This window comes from Salvelinus namaycush, chromosome 40, assembly GCF_016432855.1.
Source record: "Salvelinus namaycush isolate Seneca chromosome 40, SaNama_1.0, whole genome shotgun sequence".
In the NCBI taxonomy this organism is placed as follows: domain Eukaryota; kingdom Metazoa; phylum Chordata; class Actinopteri; order Salmoniformes; family Salmonidae; genus Salvelinus; species Salvelinus namaycush.
Genome location: NC_052346.1, coordinates 22,471,564 through 22,497,151, shown reverse-complemented (window position 1 = coordinate 22,497,151; position 25,588 = coordinate 22,471,564). Strand labels below are relative to the sequence as shown.

Genomic DNA, 25,588 nt, shown 5'->3' with positions numbered 1-25,588 from the left:
GGTTGAACTACTGTTTTGAAGCTAAATGTAATGATTATCGGTCTTCTACATGTATTTTCCAAGATGGCATAGCAGTCAGACGTCCTTTGTCCTCGTCTTGTCGTGTCCCGTGTATATATATATATATTTACATATTTTCTTCGCATATCTTTTAATATGTTTTTCCTAAAAACTCAACTTCAAAACACTCCTGCAACCCGCCTCACCAATAAAAAATACAAATAGTATTATTTGCCTCAAATATGAAATCCAGAACAGAAGCTAGACAGAAGTTAGCTGGCTAACGTTAGTATTCGGCTAACCACGGTTGGCGGTCATCAGCTATCCTTTAACTCGAAAAGCTATCACCAGTTTTGTACAACGGGACTCAGACCAGAGCATACCGGACCTATTTTCTCTCCATATCCCCGGATTTCTACCTCAAGCTCTGGACATTTACACCTGGATCTTGCAGCTAGCCAGCTGCTATCCGAGTGACTATTGGCTAAAGTCAGTCCCGGAGCAAACATCAATTATTCCGTAGCTAGCCAGCTGAAGAGTTCCATTAGCCACTCCTGGGCTACAATCACCTATCCGGACCCATTTTACTGCCGATGCGGAGCCCCCACTGGGCCTTCACGACTGGACTACCGACGTTATCTGCCCGAGGGAGTTATCTAACTCGTCCCTCCGTCGTAACCTGAACGCCCATCTGCGGCCCGCTAATCGTTAGCTGTCTTATCGGCTGCTATCTGAATAGGTCTATCGGACAATTTTCTTGGACCACTATAACTATAACTATTTTGCCAATTGGATTGGTCCCGTCTACCACACGGAACCCCACTAATCTACCAACGGAAACGCACAAGGTGGCTAAAAACAGACCTCCATCCTCTGCAAGCTTGCTACCCATGGCCCGGCTATCTGTCTGAATCGCCGTGACCCCAACCAACCTCACTAATCACTGGACCCTTATGATCACTCGGCTAAGCATGCCTTTCCTTGATTCTCTCCAGACCTGACTGCCCTTAACCAACACAAAAACATCCTGTGGCGTTCTGCATTAGGGTCGAACAGCCCCCGTAATACGCAACTTTTCAGGGAAGTTAGAAACCAATATACACAGGCAGTTAGAAAAGCCAAGGCTAAATTTGCTTCCCGCAACACAAACTCAAAACAGTTCTGGGACACTGTAAAGTCCATGGAGAATAAGAACACCTCCTCCCAGCTGCCCACTGCACTGAGGATAGGAAACTGTCACCACAGATAAATCCACTATAATTGAGAATTTCAATAAGCATTTTTCTACGGCTGGCCATGCTTTCCACCTGGTTACCCCTGCCCCGGTCAACAGCACTGCACCCCCCACACCAACTCGCCCAAGCCTTCCCCATTTCTTCTTCTCCCAAATCCAGTCAGCTGATGTTCTGAAAGAGCTGCAAAATCTGGACCCCTACAAATCAGCCGGGATAGACAATCTGGACCCTTTCTTTCTAAAATTATCTGCCGAAATTGTTGCAACCCCTTTTACTAGCCTGTTCAACATCTCTTTCGTGTCTGAGATTCCCAAAGATTGGAAAGCAGCTGCGGTCATCCCCCTCTTCAAAAGGGGGGAACACTCTTGACCCAAACTGCTACAGACCTATATCTATCCTACCCTGCCTTTCTAAGGTCTTCGAAAGACATGTCAACAAACAGATTACCGACCATTTCGAATCCCACCGCACCTTCTCCGCTATGCAATCTGGTTTCAGAGCTGGTCATGGGTGCAGCTCAGCCACGCTCAAGGTCCTAAACGATATCTTAACCGCCATCGATAAGAAACAATACTGTGCAGCCTTATTCATTGACCTGGCCAAGGCTTTCGACTCTGTCAATCACCACATCCTCATCGGCAGACTCGATAGCCTTGGTTTCTCAAATGATTGCCTCGCCTGGTTCACCAACTACTTCTCAGAGTTCAGTGTGTCAAATCGGAGGGCCTGTTGTCCGGGCCTCTGGCAGTCTCTATGGGGGTGCCACAGTGTTCAATTTTTGGGCCGACTCTCTTCTCTGTATACATCAATGATGTCGCTCTTGCTGCTGGTGATTCTCTGATCCACCTCTACGCAGACGACACCATTCTGTATACTTCTGGTCCTTCTTTGGACACTGTGTTAACAACCCTCCAGACGAGCTTCAATACCATACAACTCTCCTTCCGTGGCCTCCAACTGCTCTTAAATACAAGTAAAACTAAATGCATGCTCTTCAACCGATCGCTGCCTGCACCTGCCCGCCCGTCCAGCATCACTACTCTGGACGGTTCTGACTTAGAATATGTGGACAACTAGAAATACCTAGGTGTCTGGTTAGACTGTAAACTCTCCTTCCAGACTCACATCAAACATTTCCAATCCAAAGTTAAATCTAGAATTGGCTTCCTATTTCCTAACAAAGCATCCTTCACTCATGCTGCCTAACATACCCTCGAAAAACTGACCATCCTACCGATCCTCGACTTCGACGATGTAATTTACAAAATAGCCTCCAATACCCTACTCAATAAATTGGATGCAGTCTATTACAGTGCCATCCGTTTTGTCACCAAAGCCCCATATACTACCCACCACTGCGACCTGTACGCTCTCGTTGGCTGGCCCTCGCTTCATACTCGTCGCCAAACCCACTGGCTCTAGGTCATCTACAAGACCCTGCTATGTAAAGTCCCCCATATCTCAGCTCGCTGGTCACCATAGCAGCACCCACCTGTAGAACTGCTCCAGCAGGTATATCTCTGGTCACCCCCAAAGCCAATTCCTCCTTTGGCCGCCTCTCCTTCCAGTTCTCTGCTGCCAATGACTGGAACAAACTACAAAAATCTCTGAAACTGGAAACACATCTCCCTCATAAGCTTTAACTTCTTGTCAATATGGGGGCGCTGTTTTCACTTTGTAGAAATTCGTTCCCAAATTAAACTGCCTCGTACTCAATTCTTGCTCGTACAATATGCATATTATTATTATTACTATTGGATAGAAAACACTCTCTAGTTTCTAAAACCGTTTAAATTATATCTGTGAGTAAAACAGAACTCAAGTTGCAGCAAACTTCCTGTCAGGAAGTGAGAAATCTGAAATCGGACACTCTGTTCCAGGGTCAGTTTATTAATTTGCATGTAATCTATGAGTCAACATGCACTGCATACGATTTCCCCTAGATGTCAGTAAGCAGTGAGAATTGGAATGGGGTTGCTAGGCAGATCTGAGGCCGTATAAAAGCTCTTGGAACCGGGGGTGCACTCTTTTCAACGTTCGTCATGACGCAAGACAGACCTCAGGATGGCATTCTGAAAAGCTGTCGTTATAGGCCTTAGATATATCCGGCTCTGATTTTATTCAATATAGGTGTTAAAAACATCAATGTAGTTATTTTAAACCGAGATATCAGTTTATATCAGTATATTGCGATTTTCGGAATTTTCTTTGTGCTGCGTTATGAAGAGTTGGACACGTCTGGGCCACATAGCTAATGTTTGCTGCTAATTCCTAAGTTGAAGACGACAATCTACAACCGAGCAACGATGATTCTGGACAAAGGACAACTTACACAAGATTCTGATGGAAGCTCATCAAATAGTAAGAACTATTTATGTTGATAATTTGTTGTTCTGTTGAAAAATGTTAAACTACTATTCCGCCATTAATTTCGGTGCGGTCTCGCTTTAACGCACGCTGTATGTCGTAGTAACGTTAATTTAAAAAATCTAACACAGCGGTTGCATTAAGAACTAATGTATCTTTCATTTGCTGTCCAACCTGTATTTTTTTAGTCAAGTTTATGATTAGTTATTGATTAGATTAGGTGCCTCTCCCAAGATTTCTCCCGACATTTTGTTGGCAGCTTTGCTACTATTCTCATTGTATAACCACGATTTGTGCCGCTAAATATGCACATTTTCGAACAAACAATATATGTATTGTGTAATATGATGTTATAGGACTGTCATTTGATGAAGTTTTGAGAAGGTTAGTGAAAAATTTAATATCTTTTGCTGGATTATTCGCTATTGCTAACGTGCATGAATCAATGCTGCTGTGTGGTTGGCTATTGTAGTAAGCTAATATAATGCTATATTGTGTTTTCGCTGTAAAACACTTAAATCTGAAATATTGGCTAGATTCACAAGATCTTTGTCTTTCATTTGCTGTACGCTGTGTATTTTTCATAAATGTTTTATGATGAGTATTTAGGTAATTCACGTTGGTTATTCTAGCTGCTTTGGTGAGATGTTGTGATGGTGGCTGCAATGTCAAACTATGATTTATACCTGAAATATGCAAATTTTTCGAACAAAACATATGCTATACAATAAATATGTTATCAGACTGTCATCTGATGAAGTTGTTTCTTGGTTAGTGACTATTTATATCTTTATTTGGTCGAATTTGTAATAGCTACCTATGCAGGAAAAAAATGGTGGGGAAAAAAAGTTGTCTTTTGCTATGGTGGTTAGCTAATAGAAATACATATTGTGTCTTCCCTGTAAAACATTTTAAAAATCAGAAATGATGGCTGGATTCACAAGATGTGTATCTTTCATTTGGTGTCTTGGACTTGTGATTTCATGAACATTTTAATATATGATATCCCTGTGGCTTTAGGCTAGGCTATGCTAGTCAGCTTTTTTTATGGGGGGGATCCCGGATCCGGGTTTGTGACTCGTTAGAGGTTACGCACCAGCTGTCAGAGCAGCTCACAGATTACTGCACCTGTACATAGCCCATCTATAATTTAGCCCAAACAACTACCTCTTCCCCTACTGTATTTATTTATTTTTCTCCTTTGTACCCCATTATTTCTATTTCTACTTTGCACATTCTTCCACTGCAAATCTACCATTTCAGTGTTTTACTTGCTATATAGCATTTACTTCACCACCATGGCCTTTTTGCCTTTACCTCCCTTATCTCACCTCATTTGCTCACATTGTATATAGACTTATTTTTCTACTGTATTATTGACTGTCTGTTTGTTTTACTCCATGTGTTTTTGTATGTTTCGAACTGCTTTGCTTTATCTTGGCCATGTCGCAATTGTAAATGAGAATTTGTTCTCAGCTTGCCTACCTGGTTAAATAAAGATGAAATAATAATATTGACACATTCAGTTTGTGTTTATCTTTAAACGTTACTATGGTGTGAACAGGAAATACAATTGTTTTTTGAAGTAAAACAGTGAATACAAGGTTATTAAGGAAAATAGCACGTAGTGCTGCCTAAAACTAACCTTGTACTAAATGGTTTTTGAGTCATTTATGCATTTATCTACTACAGGTTAAGTATTAGCTCAAAAGTATTGTGGAGCTCCTGCACCTAAATATAAACAGTACCAGCACCCAAAATGAGTATCGGCAACTATTTCAGTCCAAGTCAAGCACTGAATTAGATAATTGAACAAGAAAAATATAATATATTTAATAGAGAATAAAGACCTTGCCAGAACTTTCAAGAAAATAACTTTTTGTGTCTGTTTCTCTTGTACTACTTGCCGACTCAGGTATGAGGCCGGTAACATCAACAGTGAGGACAAACCCAGCCTGCCTCTCTCCTTCCACACTGAGTCCAAACCTACAGTCACTGGGTCCTGATTGTGACAGTGGAGCCCAGTTTGCACTGCAGGATCCAGAGATGGCATCTGTGAAGCTGGAAGACTGCAGTCAAACACTGGAGCTGAATGTCAACATTAAAGATGAAGAAGAGGAGGAGAAGATTGGGAAGTATGTTTCTCATGGTAAGAGCAGATTCTATCTATCTAATTTGATTGTTTGTTACGTCTTCCCACTGTGTATGAAAAGTTGCAGTAGAACTCTTTCAATGAGAAGGTAAATATTATTTCATGCTACTGACACTTGCATGGTTTGACACCAGCGTTGCCAGCAAGTGTTTTATTCACTGGGCTGTCTGGAGTGCTCAGAGAGTAGACTAAAGTAGTGAAGTAGACAAACTGCCATTGTTTTAAAGTTCTATGAATTGAGTCTGTATAGTATCTAACCCTTGTGATAGTGAGTGGAGGATGAAATAGGTCATAATGTTCTTGACTTATTGACTTGATGGTTTTAGAATTGTTTTATTCTCCTTTTCACAGCCTACTGATATGAATACATACAGTACCAGCCTACTGATATGAATAAGTACAGGTAGCCTAGTGATTAGAGCATTGAGCCAGTAATCGAAAGGTTGCTGGATCGAATCCCTGAGCTGACAATGTAAAAATAAACTCAGCAAAAAAATAAACATCCTCTTACTGTCAACTGTGTTTTTTTTCAGGAAAATGAACATGTGTAAATATTTGTATGAACATAAGATTCAACAACTGAGACATAAGTTGAACAAGTTCCACACACATGTGACTAACATAAATGGAATAATGTGTCCCTGAACAAAGGGGGGGTCAAAATCAAAAGTAACAGTCAGTATCTGGTGTGGCCACCAGCTGCATTAAGTACTGCAGTGCATCTGCACCAGATTTGCCAGGTCTTGCTGTGAGATGTTACCCCACTCTTCCACCAAGGCACCCGCAAGTCATTAAAAGTAATTAAAACTCATTTTTCAACCACTCCACAAATGTCTTGTTAACAAACTATAGTTTTGGCAAGTCGGTTAGGATATCTACTTTGTGCATGACACAAGTAATTTTTCCAACAATTGTTTACAGACAGATTATTTAACTTATAATTCACTATATCACAATTCCAGTGGGTCAGAAGTTTACATACACTAAGTTGTCTGTGCCTTTTAAACAGCTTGGAAAATTCCAGAAAATTATGTCATGGCTTTAGAAGCTTCTGATAGGCTAATTGACATAATTTGAGTCAATTGGAGGTGTACCTGTGGATTTATTTCAAGGCCTACCTTCAAACTCAGTGCCTCTTTGCTTAACATCATGGGGAAATCAAAAGAAATCAGCCAAGACCTCAGAAAACAATTGTAGACCTCCACAAGTCTGGTTCATCCTTGGGAGCAATTTCCAAACGCCTGAAGGTACCACGTTCATCTGTACAAACAATAGTACACAAGTATAAGCACCATGGGACTACGCAGTCGTCATACTGCTCAGGAAGGAGACGACTTCTGTCTCCTAGAGATGAACGTACTTTAGTGCGAAAAGTGCAAATCAAACCCAGAACAACAGCAAAGGACCTTGTGAAGATGCTGGAGGAAACAGGTACAAAAGTGCCTATATCTACAGTAAAACGAGTCCTATATCGACATAACCTGAAAGGCCGCTCGGCATGGAAGAAGTCACTGCTCCAAAACTGCCATAAGCCAGATTACGGTTTGCAATTGCATATGGGGACAAATATCATACTTTTTGGAGAAATGTCCTCTGGTCTGATGAAACAAAAATAGAACTGTTTGACAGAAATGACCATCGTTATGTTTGGGGAAAAACGGGGGAGGCTTGCAAGCCGAAGAACACCATCCCAACTGTGAAGCACGGGGGTGGCAGCATCATGTTGTGGGTGTGCTTTGCTGCAGGAGGGACTGGTGCACTTCACAAAATAGATGGCATCATGAGGGAGGGAAATTATGTGGATATATTGAAGCAACATCTCAAGACATAAGTCAGGAAGTTAAAGCTTGGTCGCAAATGGGTCTTCCAAATGGACAATGACCCCAAGCATACTTCCAAAGTTGTGGCAAAATGGCTTAAGGAGAACAAAGTCAAGGTATTGGAGTGGCCATCACAAAGCCCTGACCTCAATCCTATAGAAAATGTGTGGGCAGAACTGAAAAAGCGTGTGCGAGCAAGGAGGCCTACAAATCTGACTCAGTTACACCAGCTCTGTCAGGAGGAATTGGCCAAAATTCACCCAACCTATTGTGGAAGGCTACCTGAAACGTTTGACCCAAGTTAAACAATTTAAAAGATGCTACTAAATACTAATTGAGTTTATGCAAACTTCTGACCCACTGAGAATGTGATGAAAGAAATAAAAGCTGAAATAAATAATTCTCTACTTTTATTCTGACATTTCACATTCTTAAAATAAAGTGGTGATCCTAACTGACCTAAGACAGGACATTTTTACCAGGATTAAATGTCAGGAATTGTGAAAAACTGAGTTTAAATGTTTTTGGTTAAGGTGTATGTAAACTTCCGACTTCAACTGTATTTACACATGTTAGGTTTGCTGAAAATAAACACAGTTGACAGTGAAAAGAGACAGATACCATTGCACATGTGCTACATTACCCCAAGGCCCTTTGCACATGGTGTTAGGCTTGCATTTGAGTGTCAATCATTTTAGTCCAATGATATGATCAAAAATCCTCCAAGAGCCTTGGTCAGGGAGGTGACCAAGAACCCAATGGTCACTGTGACAGAGCTCCAGAGTTCCTGTGTGGTGATGGGAGAACCTTCCAGAACAACACCAATCAGGCCTATATGGTGGAGTGGCCAGATGGAAGCCACTTCTCAGTAAAAGGCATGACAGCCAGCTTGGAGTTTGCCAAAAGGCACCTAAAGGACTCTGACCATGAGTAACAAGATTGGTGAAGGTAACTCGGAGTGGACTCATAATGATTTATTGTTTCTCTTATATCCAGAGGCAGTGGGCGCTCCGGATTTCGCGATTGGGGACAATAATTGTGACTCTAATTGCTCTCCGGAACAGGGCGGCATTGAAAGGAGTGATAATGGGATTAGGTTTAAGTGTTAAGCAGTTGAAATGGAAGATTCCAGGTGTCTGTGATGCTCGTCTTTAAGTGAGACGTAGATCCAGTGTAGAACGTTGGGAAACAGAGAATAGTTTGTCTGTCATGTAGAGTTTTGATGCAGAGGTGAAGGTAGGAAGTGTCAGTTATCCCGTGAATGCTTTTGTTCTGTAAATACTACAGTGTTTTAGGTGTCAGGTTTATGGGCCTGTTGAAGCACTGTGTAGGCATGAGATGCCTAGATGTGAGAAGTGTGCAGGAGGGCATGAGATGAAGGAATATGTGGTATCGGTGGAGAAAGTTCTGTGTGTTAGTTGTGGGGTAACCAATGGGGCTGGAGATCTGAGGTGTCAGGTGAAAGAAAGGCAGATTGAGGTTGCCAGGGTTACAGTAGTACAGAAAGTGTTGTATGCCGATGCAGTGAAGAGAGTGGTAGAGGAAGATGGGTACAGGGTGAGTGATCCTGAGAAGATTCCTGTGAGTAGGCAGAGACCAAGAGAGAGTGATGGGAAGAATATGTGCTTCAGTAAGGTGGGCTTTTTAGCATTTATAGCCATGGTTGTCAATTGTACTGCAGAAATGGATAGAAAGTCACGGAAAATAGAGGTTGTGGGATTGGGATTGTGAGGATTTACTGCAGAACAGCTGCAGAGGGTGTTGAGTGGTGTAGTGGTCTGGCATAGGGTTAAATAGTGGAATGGGGTGGTGGGTTTTTATTGTGGAAAATCACCACAAAGGGACTCAGTCAAACTTAAATGAATCATTCTTTATTATCAGCAAGCTGGAGAGGTTCCAACAAACCTAAAGCACCATATTACACGTCGGTCGGGAGCTCTGCCGGGGCAGTCCCGTTAGTTCTCCTATATACTGCTTAGGCAGACAAGTTATATTTGCATGATTTAGTTTATTCATTATTCATCATTAACGTTTGGTTCCTGCATGTGACCGACCAGTACCTCACAAGGCTTCTTCTCTCCAAGCTGAGACCTTGAAACGGATCCCTTTTGGTAACCAGAACGATGTTCAGGGTCTACTGCCAATTGGTCTGAGGAGATGAGTCACCCGCACGAACCAAGAACATTTTCCCCCAAATTTTAGAGGGCTAATAGTTGGCAGGGCAATTCTGTATTAATTATGTATCAAAAGTATGTCGGGTGTGGAATCCCTCACACCAGTACAGTAGGTGGCGGTGTATGCAGATAAAAGTTGGATGCGATCCGCTAAACAAATCCCAAAGAAGAAGGATGCGAATGCACGTCGCTTGAACCGTATGGAGAATGTGAAGAAGGAACATTGTTAACCTCTATTATTGATGTTTTATGAAGAGTATCTACCACCCTATGGGGTATATTTTATATCCCAGCTTCACATAAGAGAGTTGGTGTAAAACCCGATGCAATGGAAGAAATGCAAAAGGTTTGGCCACATGTCAAGTGTTTGCAGACAGACATTTTTTATTGAAGAGTATGTGAATGTAAAATGTTGCAACTGTGGAGGGGGTCATGTTCCTGAATTCCCAGAGTGCCCTGTTAGGAGATTTGATGTACATTCACCCTATGTGGAGGTGGTGAAGAGTTATAGGGCAAGAGGCCACAGTTCTGAAGAAGATATGGTGGTGGATGCACCACAACCAGTTGCAAATGTTGTACGTCAATCAAGTGATCTGGATACACATTGTGAAGGTGGATATTTTAGTATTCATAGCCACAGTTATTAATTGTACTGCACAAGAAGTCCAAGAAGCTGGACATCATATCTGCAGCTGAGAAGTTTTTGGGACCTCCAAGACTACAAGGACCACTGTCACCTTCTCAGCCTGTGTAGGGACCTGATTAGAACAGAAAAGCAGGCTGATTTAGTTTTTAATTTAAATGTTGTTATTGATAGTTTGTATGATAAAAAATCAATAATAATAATACTGTATACACTGAACAAACAAACACAACATGTAAAGTGTTGGTCCCATGTTTCATGAGGTGAAAGTAAAGATCCCAGAAATGTTCCCAACACAAACTTATTTCAAATCAAATCAAATCAAATCAAATTTTATTAGTCACATACACATGGTTAGCAGATGTTAATGCGAGTGTAGCGAAATGCTTGTGCTTCTAGTTCCGACAATGCAGTAATAACCAACAGTAATCTAACCTAACAATTCCACACTACTACCTTACACACACACAAGTGTAAGGGATAAAGAATATGTACATAAAGATATATGGATGAGTGGTGGTACAGAACGGCATGGCAGATGCAGTAGATGGTATAGAGTACGGTATATACATATGAGATGAGTACTGTAGGGTATGTAAACATAAAGTGGCATAGTTTAAAGTGGCTAGTGGTACATGTATTGCATAAAGATGGCAAGATGCAGTAGATGATATAGAGTACAGTATATATACATATGAGATGGGTAATGTAGGGTATGTAAACATTGTATTAAGTGGCATTGCTTAAAGTGGCTAGTGGTACATTTTTACATAATTTCCATCAATTCCCATTTTTAAAGTGGCTGGAGTTGAGTCAGTATGTTGGCAGCGGCCGCTAAATGTTAGTGGTGGCTGTTTAACAGTCTGATGGCCTTGAGATAGAAGCTGTTTTTCAGTCTCTCGGTCCCTGCTTTGATGCACCTGTACTGACCTCGCCTTCTGGATGATAGCGGGGTGAACAGGCAGTGGCTTGGGTGGTTGTTGTCCTTGATGATCTTTATGGCCTTCCTGTGACATCGGGTGGTGTAGGTGTCCTGGAGGGCAGGTAGTTTGCCCCTGGTGATGCGTTCTGCAGACCTCACTACCCTCTGGAGAGCCTTACGGTTGTGGGCGGAGCAGTTGCCGTACCAGGCGGTGATACAGCCCGACAGGATGCTCTCGATTGTGCATCTGTAGAAGTTTGTGAGTGCTTTTGGTGACAAGCCGAATTTCTTCAGCCTCCTGAGGTTGAAGAGGCGCTGCTGCGCCTTCTTCACAACGCTGTCTGTGTGGGTGGACCAGTTCAGTTTGTCCGTGATGTGTACACCGAGGAACTTAAAACTTTCCACCTTCTCCACTACTGACCCGTCGATGTGGATAGGGGGGTGCTCCCTCTGCTGTTTCCTGAAGTCCACAATCATCTCCTTTGTTTTGTTGACGTTGAGTATGAGGTTATTTTCCTGACACCACACTCCGAGGGCCCTCACCTCCTCCCTGTAGGCCGTCTCGTCGTTGTTGGTGATCAAGCCTACCACTGTAGTGTCATCCGCAAACTTGATGATTGAGTTGGAGGCGTGCATGGCCACGCAGTCGTGGGTGAACAGGGAGTACAGGAGAGGGCTCAGAACGCACCCTTGTGGGGCCCCAGTGTTGAGGATCAGCGGGGTGGAGATGTTGTTACCTACCCTCACCACCTGGGGGCGGCCCGTCAGGAAGTCCAGGACCCAGTTGCACAGGGCGGGGTCGAGACCCAGGGTCTCGAGCTTGATGACGAGTTTGGAGGGTACTATGGTGTTAAATGCTGAGCTGTAATCGATGAACAGCATTCTCACATGGGTATTCCTCTTGTCCAGATGGGTTAGGGCAGTGTGCAGTGTGGTTGCGATTGCGTCGTCTGTGGACCTATTGGGTCGGTAAGCAAATTGGAGTGGGTCTAGGGTGTCCGGTAGGGTGGAGGTGATATGGTCCTTGACTAGTCTCTCAAAGCACTTCATGATGACGGAAGTGAGTGCTACGGGGCGGTAGTCGTTTAGCTCAGTTACCTTAGCTTTCTTGGGAACAGGAACAATGGTGGCCCTCTTGAAGCATGTGGGAACAGCAGACTGGGATAAGGATTGATTGAATATGTCCGTAAACACACCAGCCAGCTGGTCTGCGCATGCTCTGAGGACGCGGCTGGGAATGCCGTCTGGGCCTGCAGCCTTGCGAGGGTTAACACGTTTAAATGTTTTACTCACCTCGGCTGCAGTGAAGGAGAGCCCGCAGGTTTTGGTAGGGGGCCGTGTCAGTGGCACTGTATTGTCCTCAAAGCGGGCAAAAAAGTTGTTTAGCCTGTCTGGGAGCAAGACATCCTGGTCCTCGACGGGGCTGGTTTTCTTTTTGTAATCCGTGATTGACTGTAGACCCTGCCACATACCTCTTGTGTCTGAGCTGTTGAATTTCGACTCGATTTTGTCTCTGTACTGAGACTTGGCCTGTTTGATTGCCTTGCGGAGAGAATAGCTACACTGTTTGTATTCGGTCATGCTTCCGGTCACCTTGCCCAGGTTAAAAGCAGTGGTTCGCGCTTTCAGTTTCACGCGAATGCTGCCGTCAATCCACGGTTTCTGGTTTGGGAATGTTTTTATCGTTGCTGTGGGTACGACATCGTCAATGCACTTCCTAATGAACTCGCTCACCGAATCAGCATATTCGTCAATATTGTTGTTGGACGCGATGCGGAACATATTCCAATCTGCGTGATCGAAGCAGTCTTGAAGCGTGGATTCAGATTGGTCGGACCAGCGTTGAACAGACCTGAGCGCGGGAGCTTGTTGTTTGAGTTTTTGTTTGTAGGCTGGAATCAACAAAATGGAGTCGTGGTCAGCTTTTCCGAAAGGGGGGCGGGGGAGGGCCTTATAAGCGTCGCGGAAATTAGTGTAACAATGGTCTAGTGTTTTTCCAGCCCTGGTAGCACAATCGATATGCTGATAGAATTTAGGGAGTTTTGTTTTTAGATTAGCCTTGTTAAAATCCCCAGCTACGATGAATGCAGCCTCAGGGTGTGTGGTTTCCAGTTTACAAAGAGTCAGATAAAGTTCGTTCAGGGCCATCGATGTGTCTGCTTGGGGGGGAATGTATACGGCTGTGATTATGATTGACGAGAATTCCCTTGGTAGATAATGCGTTCGACATTTGATTGTGAGGAGTTCTAGATCAGGTGAACAGAACGACTTGAGTTCTTGTGTGTTGTTATGATGATCACACCACTTCTCGTTAATCATAAGGCATACCCCCCTGCCCCTCTTCTTACCGGAAAGATGTTTGTTTCTGTCGGCGCGATGCATGGAGAAACCAGCTGGCTGCACCGACTCCGTTAGCGTCCCTTGAGTTAGCCATGTTTCCGTGAAGCAGAGCACGTTGCAATCCCTGATGTCTCTCTGGAATGCTACCCGTGCTCGGATTTCATCAACCTTATTGTCAAGAGACTGGACATTGGCGAGTAGTATGCTAGGGAGTGGAGCGCGATGTGCCCGTCTCCGAAGCCTGACCACGAGACCGCCACGTTTTCCCCTTTTTCGGCGTCGCACAGGGTCGCCGGCTGGGATCAGATCCATTGTATTGTGTGGAAGGCAAGACACTGGATCCGTTTCGGGAAAGTCATATTCCTGGTAGGAACGATGATGAGTTGACGTTAATCGTATATTCAGTAGTTCCTCCCGACTGTATGTAATGAAACCTAAGATTACCCGGGGTACCGATGTAAGAAATAACACGTAAAAAAACAAAATACTGCATATTTTCCAAGGAGCACGAAGCGAGGCAGCCATCTCTTTTCGGCGCCGGAAGTTGGTCAACATTTCTCACAAATGTTGTGCACAAATGTGTTTACATCCCTGTTAGTGAGCATTTCTCATTTACTAAGATAATCCATCCACCTGACAGGTGAAACATCAAGAAGCTGATAAAATTGCATGATCATCATTACACAGATGCACCTTGTGCTGGGGACAAGAGTAGCTGAGTAGGTGCCTTGGCAGCAGCTAATAGGGATCCCTGATGTCAACATTGTGAACAGAGTGCCCCATGGGGGGGTTATGGTATGGGCAGGCATAAGCTACAGACAACGAACACAACTGCATTTTATCAATGGCAATTTGAATGCACAGAGATAACATGACATGATCTTGAGGCCCATTGTCCTGCCATTCATCCGCAGCCATCACCTCATGTTTCATCATGACAATGCGCAGCCCCATGTCGCAAGACTCTGTACACAATTGAAAATGCTGAAAGTGTCCCAATTCCATGGCCTGCATACTCACCAGACATGTCACCCTTTGAGCATGTTCGGGGTGGTCCGGATCGACGTGTACGACAGCTTGTTCCAGTTCCCTCCTATATCCAGGAATGTCGCACAGCCTTTGAAGAGCAGTGGGTCAACATTACACAGTCCACAATCAACAGTCTGATGAACTCTATGTAAAGAAGATGTGTCCTGGAGGAGGCAGCGGCAGCTACCCACTTCTCCAGTGCTTCATTTGTAAATTGGGAGGTGCCGGAACCAAAAGTGAACCCAAGAGGGGGAGTGACCTGGGGGTCTCTGAGGTACCAGAACATATGAAATTAAATACCTTTATAATAAAGCATTGCATGCATTATCATGGCTTTAGCGTACTGGCATATATTTATTTTATGTATTTAATCTTTATTTAATTAGGCAAGTCAGTTAAAAACTTATTTACAATTACGGCCTAACCGTACCAAACCCGGACGATGCTGGGCCAATTGTGCCAAAATCACGGCCGGATGTGATACAGACTGGATACGAACCAGTGATGCCTCTTGCACTGAGATGCGGTAACTTAGACCGCTGTGCCACTCGGGAGCAGTGGTGTTGAGCCGCTTACAGAAGTTACACACATGGAGTAAAAAAAAAAATTGTAGCCTAGAGTCCGGGACAAATGTGGCCTTTTATAAACGGATTTCATGCAGTTCTACATAATTTTAGATGACTGGGGACTTGTGAAGAATATTTTTTAATACCTCACAAATGACCAAAACGACAGGCTACTTTGACACTAACAAACTGAGAATCTGAGATCAATAAAAACGACCTTGTCTCTAATCCATCAATAGCCTAGGTCAGGTGTGAGGAGAAACACATTGTACAATATGAGGAGGAAGTTATAGTCCTAAACAAGCTTTCCAGTTTCACTGACTCACCCAATGATGTGCAGCTCTGCTTGTGGGGCAACAGGAAGTTCGTGGCAGGCATGCATAAATCTCCAGAACTGTGATGTTAAGAAGATAACCCTTGTGTCCGTTTATATGTATTACTACAGGTATGTAGTAGCAGGTTTAAACTTCCTATTATCAAAACATGTCATACCATGCTAGGTAACATCCGTTAAGGTATTATCACATTTGGTAAAGGGTTGATGTGTTATTTTTGTGTCAAACCAAGTGAAGAACACAACTTTTTTTTACAAGCTACATAGCTAGAGACTTTGGGTTTGTCTGAGAAGATGTACATCATTTTCTCAAGGTAATTTCAAAATCAATTTACTTGAGATTTCTATGTTCGTTTTGCATGTTATTGGTTTTGTGTAAAATTCACAAGCTGGGAAAACCGCAGCGTCCACTCTGTCTGCGTCAAAAAGAGACAATTTTATGTAGTAATATTCAGACACATTCAGTTTCTTTGTCTATAAATGTTAATATGGTGTGAACGGGAAATACAATTGTTTTTTGATGTGAAATACAGTGAAGACAAGGTTATTCAGGAAAATAGTACATAGTGCTGCCTAAAACATACTGCAACCTTCTACTAAATGGTTTTTGAGTCATTTATTAATTTATGTAAATCCAAGAAATCTACTATAGGTTAGGTTTAGTTACATTGTGTAGCTTGTACTTTGTCTAATTTGAATGAATTCATGTTTGTTGTCAATGCTTACTTACCTGATCTATTGAAATGAGATGGACAGGAGCTCACTGGAGCTGAGAACCGGAACCTCAATTTTCTACTGTTTGAGCTCATGTTCTTCTTTATAGAATATTACCTCAACAGTGTTGTGGAGCTCCTGCATCTAAATATAAACAGTACCGCCCCCAAAATGAGTATCAACAACTATTTCAGTCCAAGTCAAGCACTGAATGAGATAATTGAACAAGAAAAAATATAATATATATTAATAGAGAATAAAGAATGTGCCAGAAATGTCAACACAATAACTTTTTGTGTCTGTTTCTCATTGTTACTACAGGACGACTAGAATTAAGTCTGATGCCGAGGCCGGTAACATCAATAGTGAGGACAAACCCAGCCTGCCTCTCTCATTCCACACTATGTCCAAACCTACAGTCACTGGGTCCTGATTGTGACAGTGGAGCCCAGTTTGCACTGCAGGATTCAGAAATGGCATCAGTGAAGCTGGAAGACTGCAGTCAAACACTGGAGCTGAATGTCATCATAAAAGATGAAGAAGAGGAGGAGAAGATTGGGACATCTGTTAATCATGGTAAGAGCAGTTTCTATCTAACTAAGTTTGTTGTTCGTTCCAACTTCCCACTGTGAATGAAAATTTGCAGTAGAACTGTTTCATGATGAACTGTTTCAATGACAAGGTAGATGTTATTTTATGCTACTCAGACTTGCATGGATGACACCAGTATTGCCAGCATTTGTTTTATTCACTGGGTTATCTGGAGTGATCAGAGAGTAGACTAAAGAAGTGAAGTAGACAGTTTTTATTTAACCTTTATTTATCTAGCCAAGTCAGTTAACTTCTCTTGGGTAGGGGGCAGCATTCGGAATTTTGGATGAAAAGCATGCCCAAATTAAACTGCCAGCTACTCATCCCCAGAAGATAAGATATGCATATTATTAGTAGATTTAGATAGAAAACACTCTGAAGTTTCTATAACTGTTTGAATCATGTCTGTGAGTATAACAGAACTTATTTAGCAGGCGAAACCCCAGGGACAAACCATTCAGATTTTTTTTTTTTAGTTTACTATCTTTTCAATGTGATTTCATTGGGAAACCAGATTTCTAAGGGACCTTCTTGCAGTTCCTATCGCTTCCACTGGATGTCAACAGTCTTTAGAAATTGGTTGAGGTTATTCCTTTGTGTAATGAAGAAGTACGGCCATCTTGACGGAGGGTCACTCAAAGTGTCCTGTTTGTTAGAAGCGCATGACCAGAAAGCTAGCTACAGTTGGTTTTAATCCTGTATTGAACACAGATCATCCCGTCTTCAATTTGATTGATTATTTACGTAAAAAAATACCTAAAGTTGTATTACAAAAGTAGTTTGAAATTTTTGGGCAAAGTTTACAGGTAACCTTTGAGATATTTTGTAGTCACGTTTCAGAATTTGGAACCAGTGTTTTTCTGGATCAAACGCGCCAAATAAATTGACATTTTGGATATATATCGACGGAATTAATCGAACAAAAGGACCATTTGTGATGTTTATGGGACATATTGGAGTGCCAACAACAGAAGCTCGTCAAAGGTAAGGCATGAATTACATTTTTATTTCTGCGTTTTGTGTGGCGCCTGCAGGGTTGAAATATGCTTCTCTCTCTTTGTTTACAATGGTGCTATCCTCAGATAATAGCATTGTTTGCTTTCGCCGAAAAGCCTATTTGAATTCTGACATGTTGGCTGGATTCACAACCAGTGTAATTTTAATTTGGTATCTTTCATGTGTGATTTAATGAAAGTTTTCTTTTTATAGTAATTAATTTGAATTTGGCGCCAAGTGAGACAGTAGCGTTCCGCCTAAACTCAGATTTTTGGATATAAATATGAACTTTACCGAACAAAACATACATATATTGTGTAACATGAAGTCCTATGCGTGTCATCTGATGAAGATCATCAAAGATTAGTGATACATTTTATCTCTATTTCTGCTTTTTCTTACTCCTCTTTGGCTGGAAAAATGGCTGTCTTTTTCTGTGACTTGGCTCTAACCTAACATAATCGTTTGGTGTGCTTTCGTCGTAAAACTTTTTTGAAATCGGACACTTTGGCTGGATTTACAACAAGTGTATCTTTAAAATGGTGTAAAATACTTGTATGTTTGAGGAATTTAAATGATGGGATTTCTGTTGTTTTGAATTTGGCGCCCTGCAGTTTCACTGGCTGTTGATGAGGTGGGACGCTACCGTCCCACATACCCTAGTGAGGTTAATGACAAATTATTGTTTACATTGACGGCCTACCTCCCGGCCAAACCCGGACGACGCTGGGTCAATTGTGCGCCACCCTATGGGACTCTTAATCACGGCCGGATGTGATACAGCCTGGTTACTAACCCTTGTGATGATGAGGGGAGGATGATATGGCTCATAATTTTCATGACTTTTACCCACTTTTAGAATAGTTTTATTCCCCTGTATTGTACAGCCTACTGATATATATACGTATGTCAACCAGTACAGCCAGAAGAGAACTGGCCACCCCTTTGAGCCTGGTTCCTCTCTACGTTTCTTCCTTGGTTCCTGCTTGCTGGGGAGTTTTTCGTGGCCACTTTGCTTCTACATCTGCATTGCTTGCTCTTTGGGGATTGAGGCTGGGTTTCTGTAAAGCACTTTGTGACAACTTCTGATGTATTAAGGGCTACATAAAATACATGTGATTGACATGTATATCACACCAACTGACTGGTTCTTCTGATGTTGTTCACACAGGAGACCGTGTTGAGACATTCTCTTCATCGAGAGAGCAACAGCAGGAAGATCACAGAGCGAAGAGGTCTCACCACTGCCCACATTGTCAGAAGATTTTCCCATTTCTATCAAAGCTAAAAATACACCTTAAAATACACACAGGAGAGAATCGGTATTCCTGTACTGACGGTGGGAAGAATTTCACAACATCCAAGGCTCATCAAAGACTGCACACAGGAGAGAAGCTTTACTCCTGCTCTGACTGTGTAAAATGCTTCACAACATCAACTTGGCTAAAAGTTCATCAGAGAACACACACAGGAGAGAAGCCTTACTCCTGTTCTGATTGTATAAAATGCTTCACAACATCAGCTAAGCTAAAAGTTCATCAGAGAACACACACAGGAGAGAAGCCTTACTTCTGCTCTGCCTGTGCGGCGAGTTTCTCTATAATGTGCAACTTAAAACGACATGAACGTATACACACAGAGAAGATTTACTCCTGCTCTGACTGTGCGGCGAGTTTCTCTCTACTGTGCAAATTAAAACGACATGAACGTATACACAAAGGAGAGAAGCCTTACTCCTGCTCTGACTGTGGAAAGAGTTTCTCGCGATTGGGCCACTTAAAAACACACGAACAAAAACATACAGGAGAGAAGCCTTACTCCTGCTCTGACTGTGGAAAGAGTTTCTCTCTACTGGGCCAGTTAAAAATTCACCAACATATACATACTGGAGAGAAGCCTTACTCCTGCTCTGACTGTGGAAAGAGTTTCTCTCGACCGGGCCACTTAAAAACACACGAACAAAAACATACAGGAGAGAAGCCTTACTCCTGCTCTGACTGTGTAAAATGCTTCGCAACATCAACTGAGTTAAAAGTTCATCAAAGAACACACACAGGAGAGAAGCCGTACTCCTGCTCTGACTGTGTAAAATGTTTCCCAACATCAACTAGGCTAAAATTTCATCAGAGAACACACACAGGAGAGAAGCCTTACATCTGCTCTGACTGTGCAGCGAGTTTCTCTCTACTGTGCAACTTAAAGCGACATGAAAGTATACACACAGGAGAGAAGCCTTACACCTGCTCTGACTGTGCGGCGAGTTTCTCTCTACTGTGCAACTTAAAACGACATGAACGTATACACACAGGAGAGAAGCCTTATCACTGCACTGACTGTGAGAAGAGATTCTACAGATTGGGCCACTTAAAAAGACACCAATGTATACATAAAGGAGAGAAGCCTCATCAGTTCTCTCAGACCAGCTGAGATTAGACACTCCACTTAATTATCATGTCTTTAAATAAATGGCAACGATGAATTGGATCAAATGAAGACAGCTTAGAACACTCTATTGTAAACCTATAGTTTCTCACTGTGAGAGAACTGTGCTTAGGAAAGGGAGCGTTATAGAATGTTAGCCTCTCTTTACTTTACTGATCAGTTTGCACCTTGTTAGTTTTGATGTGTTTTGTTAGTTTCTACTGTAAAGATATTAAGATGACCTTGGATTTGCCCTTAGGGTTGAATATCCTCTGTGAGACGTCTCACAATGGAGTCTGATGGTTGACTGGGTGGTACTGCTTCCTTCTGCAGTTCTCTGTGGGAATGAGTTAGTAGATACAACATACACTGAGTGTACAAAACATTAACGACACCTGCTCTTTTCATGACTTAAACTGACCAGGTGAATCCAGGTGAAAAGCTATGATCCTTAATAATGTAGTTTTTGTGTATTTCTTATGGATTCCCATTTGCTTTCAGTAGAAAACAAGAAACTGCAGTTAAGGACTGAAAAGACTGGACAATGGAAAATGTTAAAAACATTGCCTGGTCTGATGAATCCCGGTTCCTGCTGTTTCATGCTGATGGGAGGACTATGGGGTGTGGGGTGTATTTTCAGGGCACACATTGGACCCCTTGATTAAAAGTGCAACAATGTTTGAATGCTACATAATATCTAAATAATCATGGCCAATCAGGTGCATCCCTTCATGGCAGCAGTGTATCCATCTGCAAATAGATTTCTTCAGCAGGATTAAGCCACACGGCTTGTCCAGGAATGGTTCCAAGAACATGACAGTGAATTCAGCTTAATGCAGTGGCCTGCCGAGTCACCAGATCTCAATCCAATTGTGCATCCGTGGGAGGAGATGGAACAAGCTATTCGGAGTAGAGATCCACTTCCAGCCAACTTGACACAATTGTGGGAAGCATTGGAGTCAACATGGGCCAGCATCCCTGTGGAACACACAACACCTTGGACAGTCCATGCCCCAATGAATTGAGGCTGTTCTGAGGACAAAGGGTGGGTGCAACTCAATATCAGAAAGGTGTTCCTAATGTTTTGTACACTCAGTGTATATCAGATAAAGATGGTGTGACCAGTTTTCAGCATTAGTTTATTTTAAATTACTAAACAACTTTTGTTTAATGATTAACAGGCTATGAATCATCTAATTGTGTTTATTCAATTGTATTTGAATACTAGCTTTATTATTTTAGTCATTGATGATGAATGTATTTGAATAACTGTGTTGAAGTTAATTGATCTGGCGGCAGGTAGCCTAGCAGTTAAGAGTGTTGGGCCAGTAACTGAAAGGTTGCTGGTTTGAATCCCGAGCCGACTAGGTGAAAATCTGCCATTGTGCCCTTGAGCAAGGCAATTAACCCTTATTTGTCCTGTAAGTCTCTCTGGACAAGAGCATCTGCTAAATGACAAAAATGTAATGAAAAATGTTTGTACATGAATTTATGCTGGGCAACTGCTTTTTTTTCTCTTGTGTATAATCAAATAAACTGTTTGAAGTGAAATACTGTATATACAATACACAACATTACCACTTTGTTTACCCTGGTCAGAGGTACAGGACCATAGTAAACTAGACTATGTAGCTGCTGTTAGTAGCCTACAGTTTCCATGTAATACAGCATGTCAGATCACTAATGATTAGGTGTATAGGCTGCTACATTTTTGCAAGAGTTTTAGCTGGTGTCTATCAGGAGTGATGTATTATCAGGCTACCAGAGGGAAGTGGAGAGCGCGCATTGAGCTTTGTGGGTTGTGCGCGGCCCGCCCGACATGGTCAAGAGAGGCAAAGGGCCTACAGCAGCACTCTGATGTGAAGAACTGTACAAAAATGTATGATTGTAGTACAATGAAAAAAATATAGCATGGTATTTTCGTGGAATGGTAGTGACCAAAAAACAATATGTTTCCATTGTACTAGAGGCCTAGGAACATAGAAGAAACTGACAGATGTGTCATAATAGCCCGGAAGTAAAGCCGCACTGGGAGACACATTTGAAATGGAATACATTGAATATATGCAGCAGGGTGGAGAAAAATCACAGTAAAACACGATTTAAATGTATTGTCGGAAGGGCTGTGGTTTCCATTCATGTAATACAATAAATATATACATCAGATGGTATTAGGGAGCAATTTCATAGGTTTTTCACAGGTACATTATTTACCCATTTCAATCTTATACCAACCAACCCTATGCTTGGTGTGACTGTTATGGTCAGAGCAGACCATCTGATATACCCTTAAATATTGTAATATGTAACCTGGAATTAAAATGTAAGAGGACCAGTGCTTCTACAGTGAAACACATCTCACATCTGTGCTGTTTGAGAGAGATGTTGTTAGACTACATTGTATCATTGTTTCCTCTTCTGAGTGCACTGATGGGGAACAACATAATTTCAATTCACAGAGACAATGACTATTTCAAATTTAGCCCTATATCCACACGTTTGAAATATCCTATTAACAAATAGCCTATAGCTGCCCAATTCATAGTCCTACAGGCTATGGCTACACTACACATTTAACACGTGGTTAGTGGGCTAATCAATTCAATGACCATAACATAATGTCGGATCTGATTACAGTGGTAAAATCACCAATGTCTTTATTAATACGTAGGGATGCATGATATATCGTGAACATATCGGATGTCTAGTTTAACTCCCGATGTGCAAAACCGATGTCAAAGCTGACGTGCATACCTATATAACGAAGGTACATGACGTAATGACGCCACGTAAAATGTTGCGCAATACGTGCAACGCAGCATTCCTAAACTGGCCCACAATGTCTGCCAGTCAACAAGTAAACATTTCAGCAAGACAACTCCAAGGTGAAATCCATTAAATCCAAGATAATGGAATTCATTGCCCTTGACAATCAACCATTCTCTGTCTTGGGTTATGTTGGCTTTCGCTGACTGGTCGAGCACAAGTTAACGGGTACCAAGTGCGCTATTTTTCCGATGTTGCCCTACCGGAGTTACACAGTAATAGCGTCACTGCTATTAGCTTCACGACATACACACTATTGAACGCCGTTTGAGTCTTTGCGTGTCAAAAATGATACAGTAGCACTGTCAAAGCTGTACAAAAATGTCAGCAAACACCGACCAGGAACGACGTGTTTACAATACCGCGTTGGTAATAAAGCATTATTCGTTCGACCGCAACTTCTGGGGTAGCTAGCTTTAGCTTGGTAACCTAACTAGCACCAATACAACCAGCCTGATCACAATGACCAGTAAAAACTGCAGTCATTTTCATTATTCTTCGCAATGATTTCGGAATCCTTGTAAGTATTAGCTAGGTTGCCACTTGTTGTTCGCCTATTGAAATTGAACGTTTATAAGCAGCCAGCTAGCTTCATTAAGCTAGTGAGACTTGACTGGACCGGGTTATGTGTTGTTAAACTAGCCATAAGGATTAGGCACAATAGTGGAATTTGCGGTTTGCCTTCAAAATAAAAGTATGTCATTGAAAGTGATGCAAGTTAATAAAAATAGTAGAATTATTCCATACTTTTATTTTGAAGGCTAACTGAAAAGTCCACTATTGTTGCTAATCCTTATTGTGGCTAGCTTCACATAGATGGGTCCGACCACCATTAATCAAATAAGAACTGTCTTATAAATTAGGGTTATTTTAGATGATGACACCTAGCTAAATAGTTACCTAGCTAACTATAGCTACTGTATCTTTTTTGACACGCAAAGACCCATAGAAGTCCTGGTTGAGAAATAAGTGACTGAACAAATGAACGAAACAGCACAGCAAGTAAGTTAAATATATGGGTTTTGATTATGTTTTTAATGGTAATGAGAACATACGTAAATGGCAACAAAATAACTTTTTGGTAGGTGTGGTGTGTGTAACCTTTATTTAACTAGGCAAGTCAGTTAAGAACAAATTCTTATTTAAAATGACGGCCCGGACGACGCTGGGCCAATTATGTGCTGCCCTATGGCACTCCCAATCACGGCCGGATGTGATGCAGCCTGGATTCGAACCAGGGACTGTAGTGACACCTCTTGCACTGAGATGCAGTGCCTTAGACCGCTGCGTCCATGTGTGTGTGTTAACTAATTAACTGTACTAGAATGCTTAAAACGCTGCAATTTTTTTTAAATATCGGTTATCCGGTACCGGGTTTTTTTGGCAAGGAAAATATTGGATATCGGTTTGGGCAAAAATGTCATATCGGTGCATCACTATTAATAGGCCTACCTGTTCTATTAAATATATGGTTGTTTTGAAATATTTTGGAAAATGAAACCTGTTGAAAGTGCTTTTTATCTGAATATCTTCTTCACTCTATCTGGAAAGAAGATCTAATAGTGGCTGAGATCAAACTATTTAAGAATATAAATATTTTTATCGGTTTCTCCAAATACCTATAGGGAAATGTCATTACCACCATGTCATAAAATTAGCTATTTTAGTTGAAAAGGAAATTACAGAAATTGTACCGAGAGTGTTTTATATAACATTTCACATTAAAAAACTATTTTGTTTTACTATTTGGAAGTTTTCTTAATTATATGTATTCATCATTGTCATGTCTAAATGTCCAAATATGCCTTTATTAAACTCAGAAACATGTATTTACCATGTCAAAATCGTAATATGTTACATTACTTTAGAAATTATCTTAACAAGTATAAAAGGTTCACATATGGGAATAATAATTTATATCAGTTTTGCCACAAAAATATGTACCGTGATGGTAATGACTTGGCGTTGTGGTATTGACAGAGTGTGGTGGAAATGACATTTCATATTAAACAACTGATGAAAAATACCATTAAACATTTTAATGTCACAGTAGTACATGTTTAATTTGATTGAAGATATAGAACAGACCAATTTATCCCAAAGGTGTTCAATGGGGTTGAGATCAAGGCTCTGTGCGGGCCAGTCAAGTTCTTCCACACCAATCTCAACTAACCATTTCTGGAAAGAGGAAAGGGCCTTCTACAAAACTTGTCACAAAGTTGGAAGAACAGAATCATCTACAATGTCATTGTATGCTGTAGTGTTACGATTTCCCTTCACTGGAGCTAAGGGGCCTAGCCCGAACCATGAACAACAGCCCCAGACCATTATTTCTCCTCCACCAAAATGTAGTTGGCACTGCATTGGGGCAGTCAGCGTTCTCTGGCATCCTCCAAACCCAGATTTGTCCGTCGGGCTGTAGATGGTGAACCCATGATTCATCATTCCAGAGAACGCA

General features: G+C 41.8%; 1 protein-coding gene across 1 annotated transcript; it reads left to right on the top strand.

The window, feature by feature from the left end:
- Nucleotides 1–19,384: 19,384 nt before the first annotated feature.
- On the top strand, nt 19,385–20,666 carry LOC120033644 (gastrula zinc finger protein XlCGF71.1-like). The gene has a single exon (XM_038980078.1). The coding sequence runs from the start codon at nt 19,486–19,488 to the stop codon at nt 20,308–20,310; it is 825 nt and encodes a 274-aa protein (XP_038836006.1). The 5' UTR covers nt 19,385–19,485; the 3' UTR covers nt 20,311–20,666.
- The last annotated feature ends 4,922 nt before the right edge of the window (nt 20,667–25,588 follow it).

Bases quoted from the DNA above. Each gene is read 5' to 3' on its own strand.
- LOC120033644 (XM_038980078.1), top strand. From the start codon at position 19,486: ATGTGCAACTTAAAACGACATGAACGTATACACACAGAGAAGATTTAC.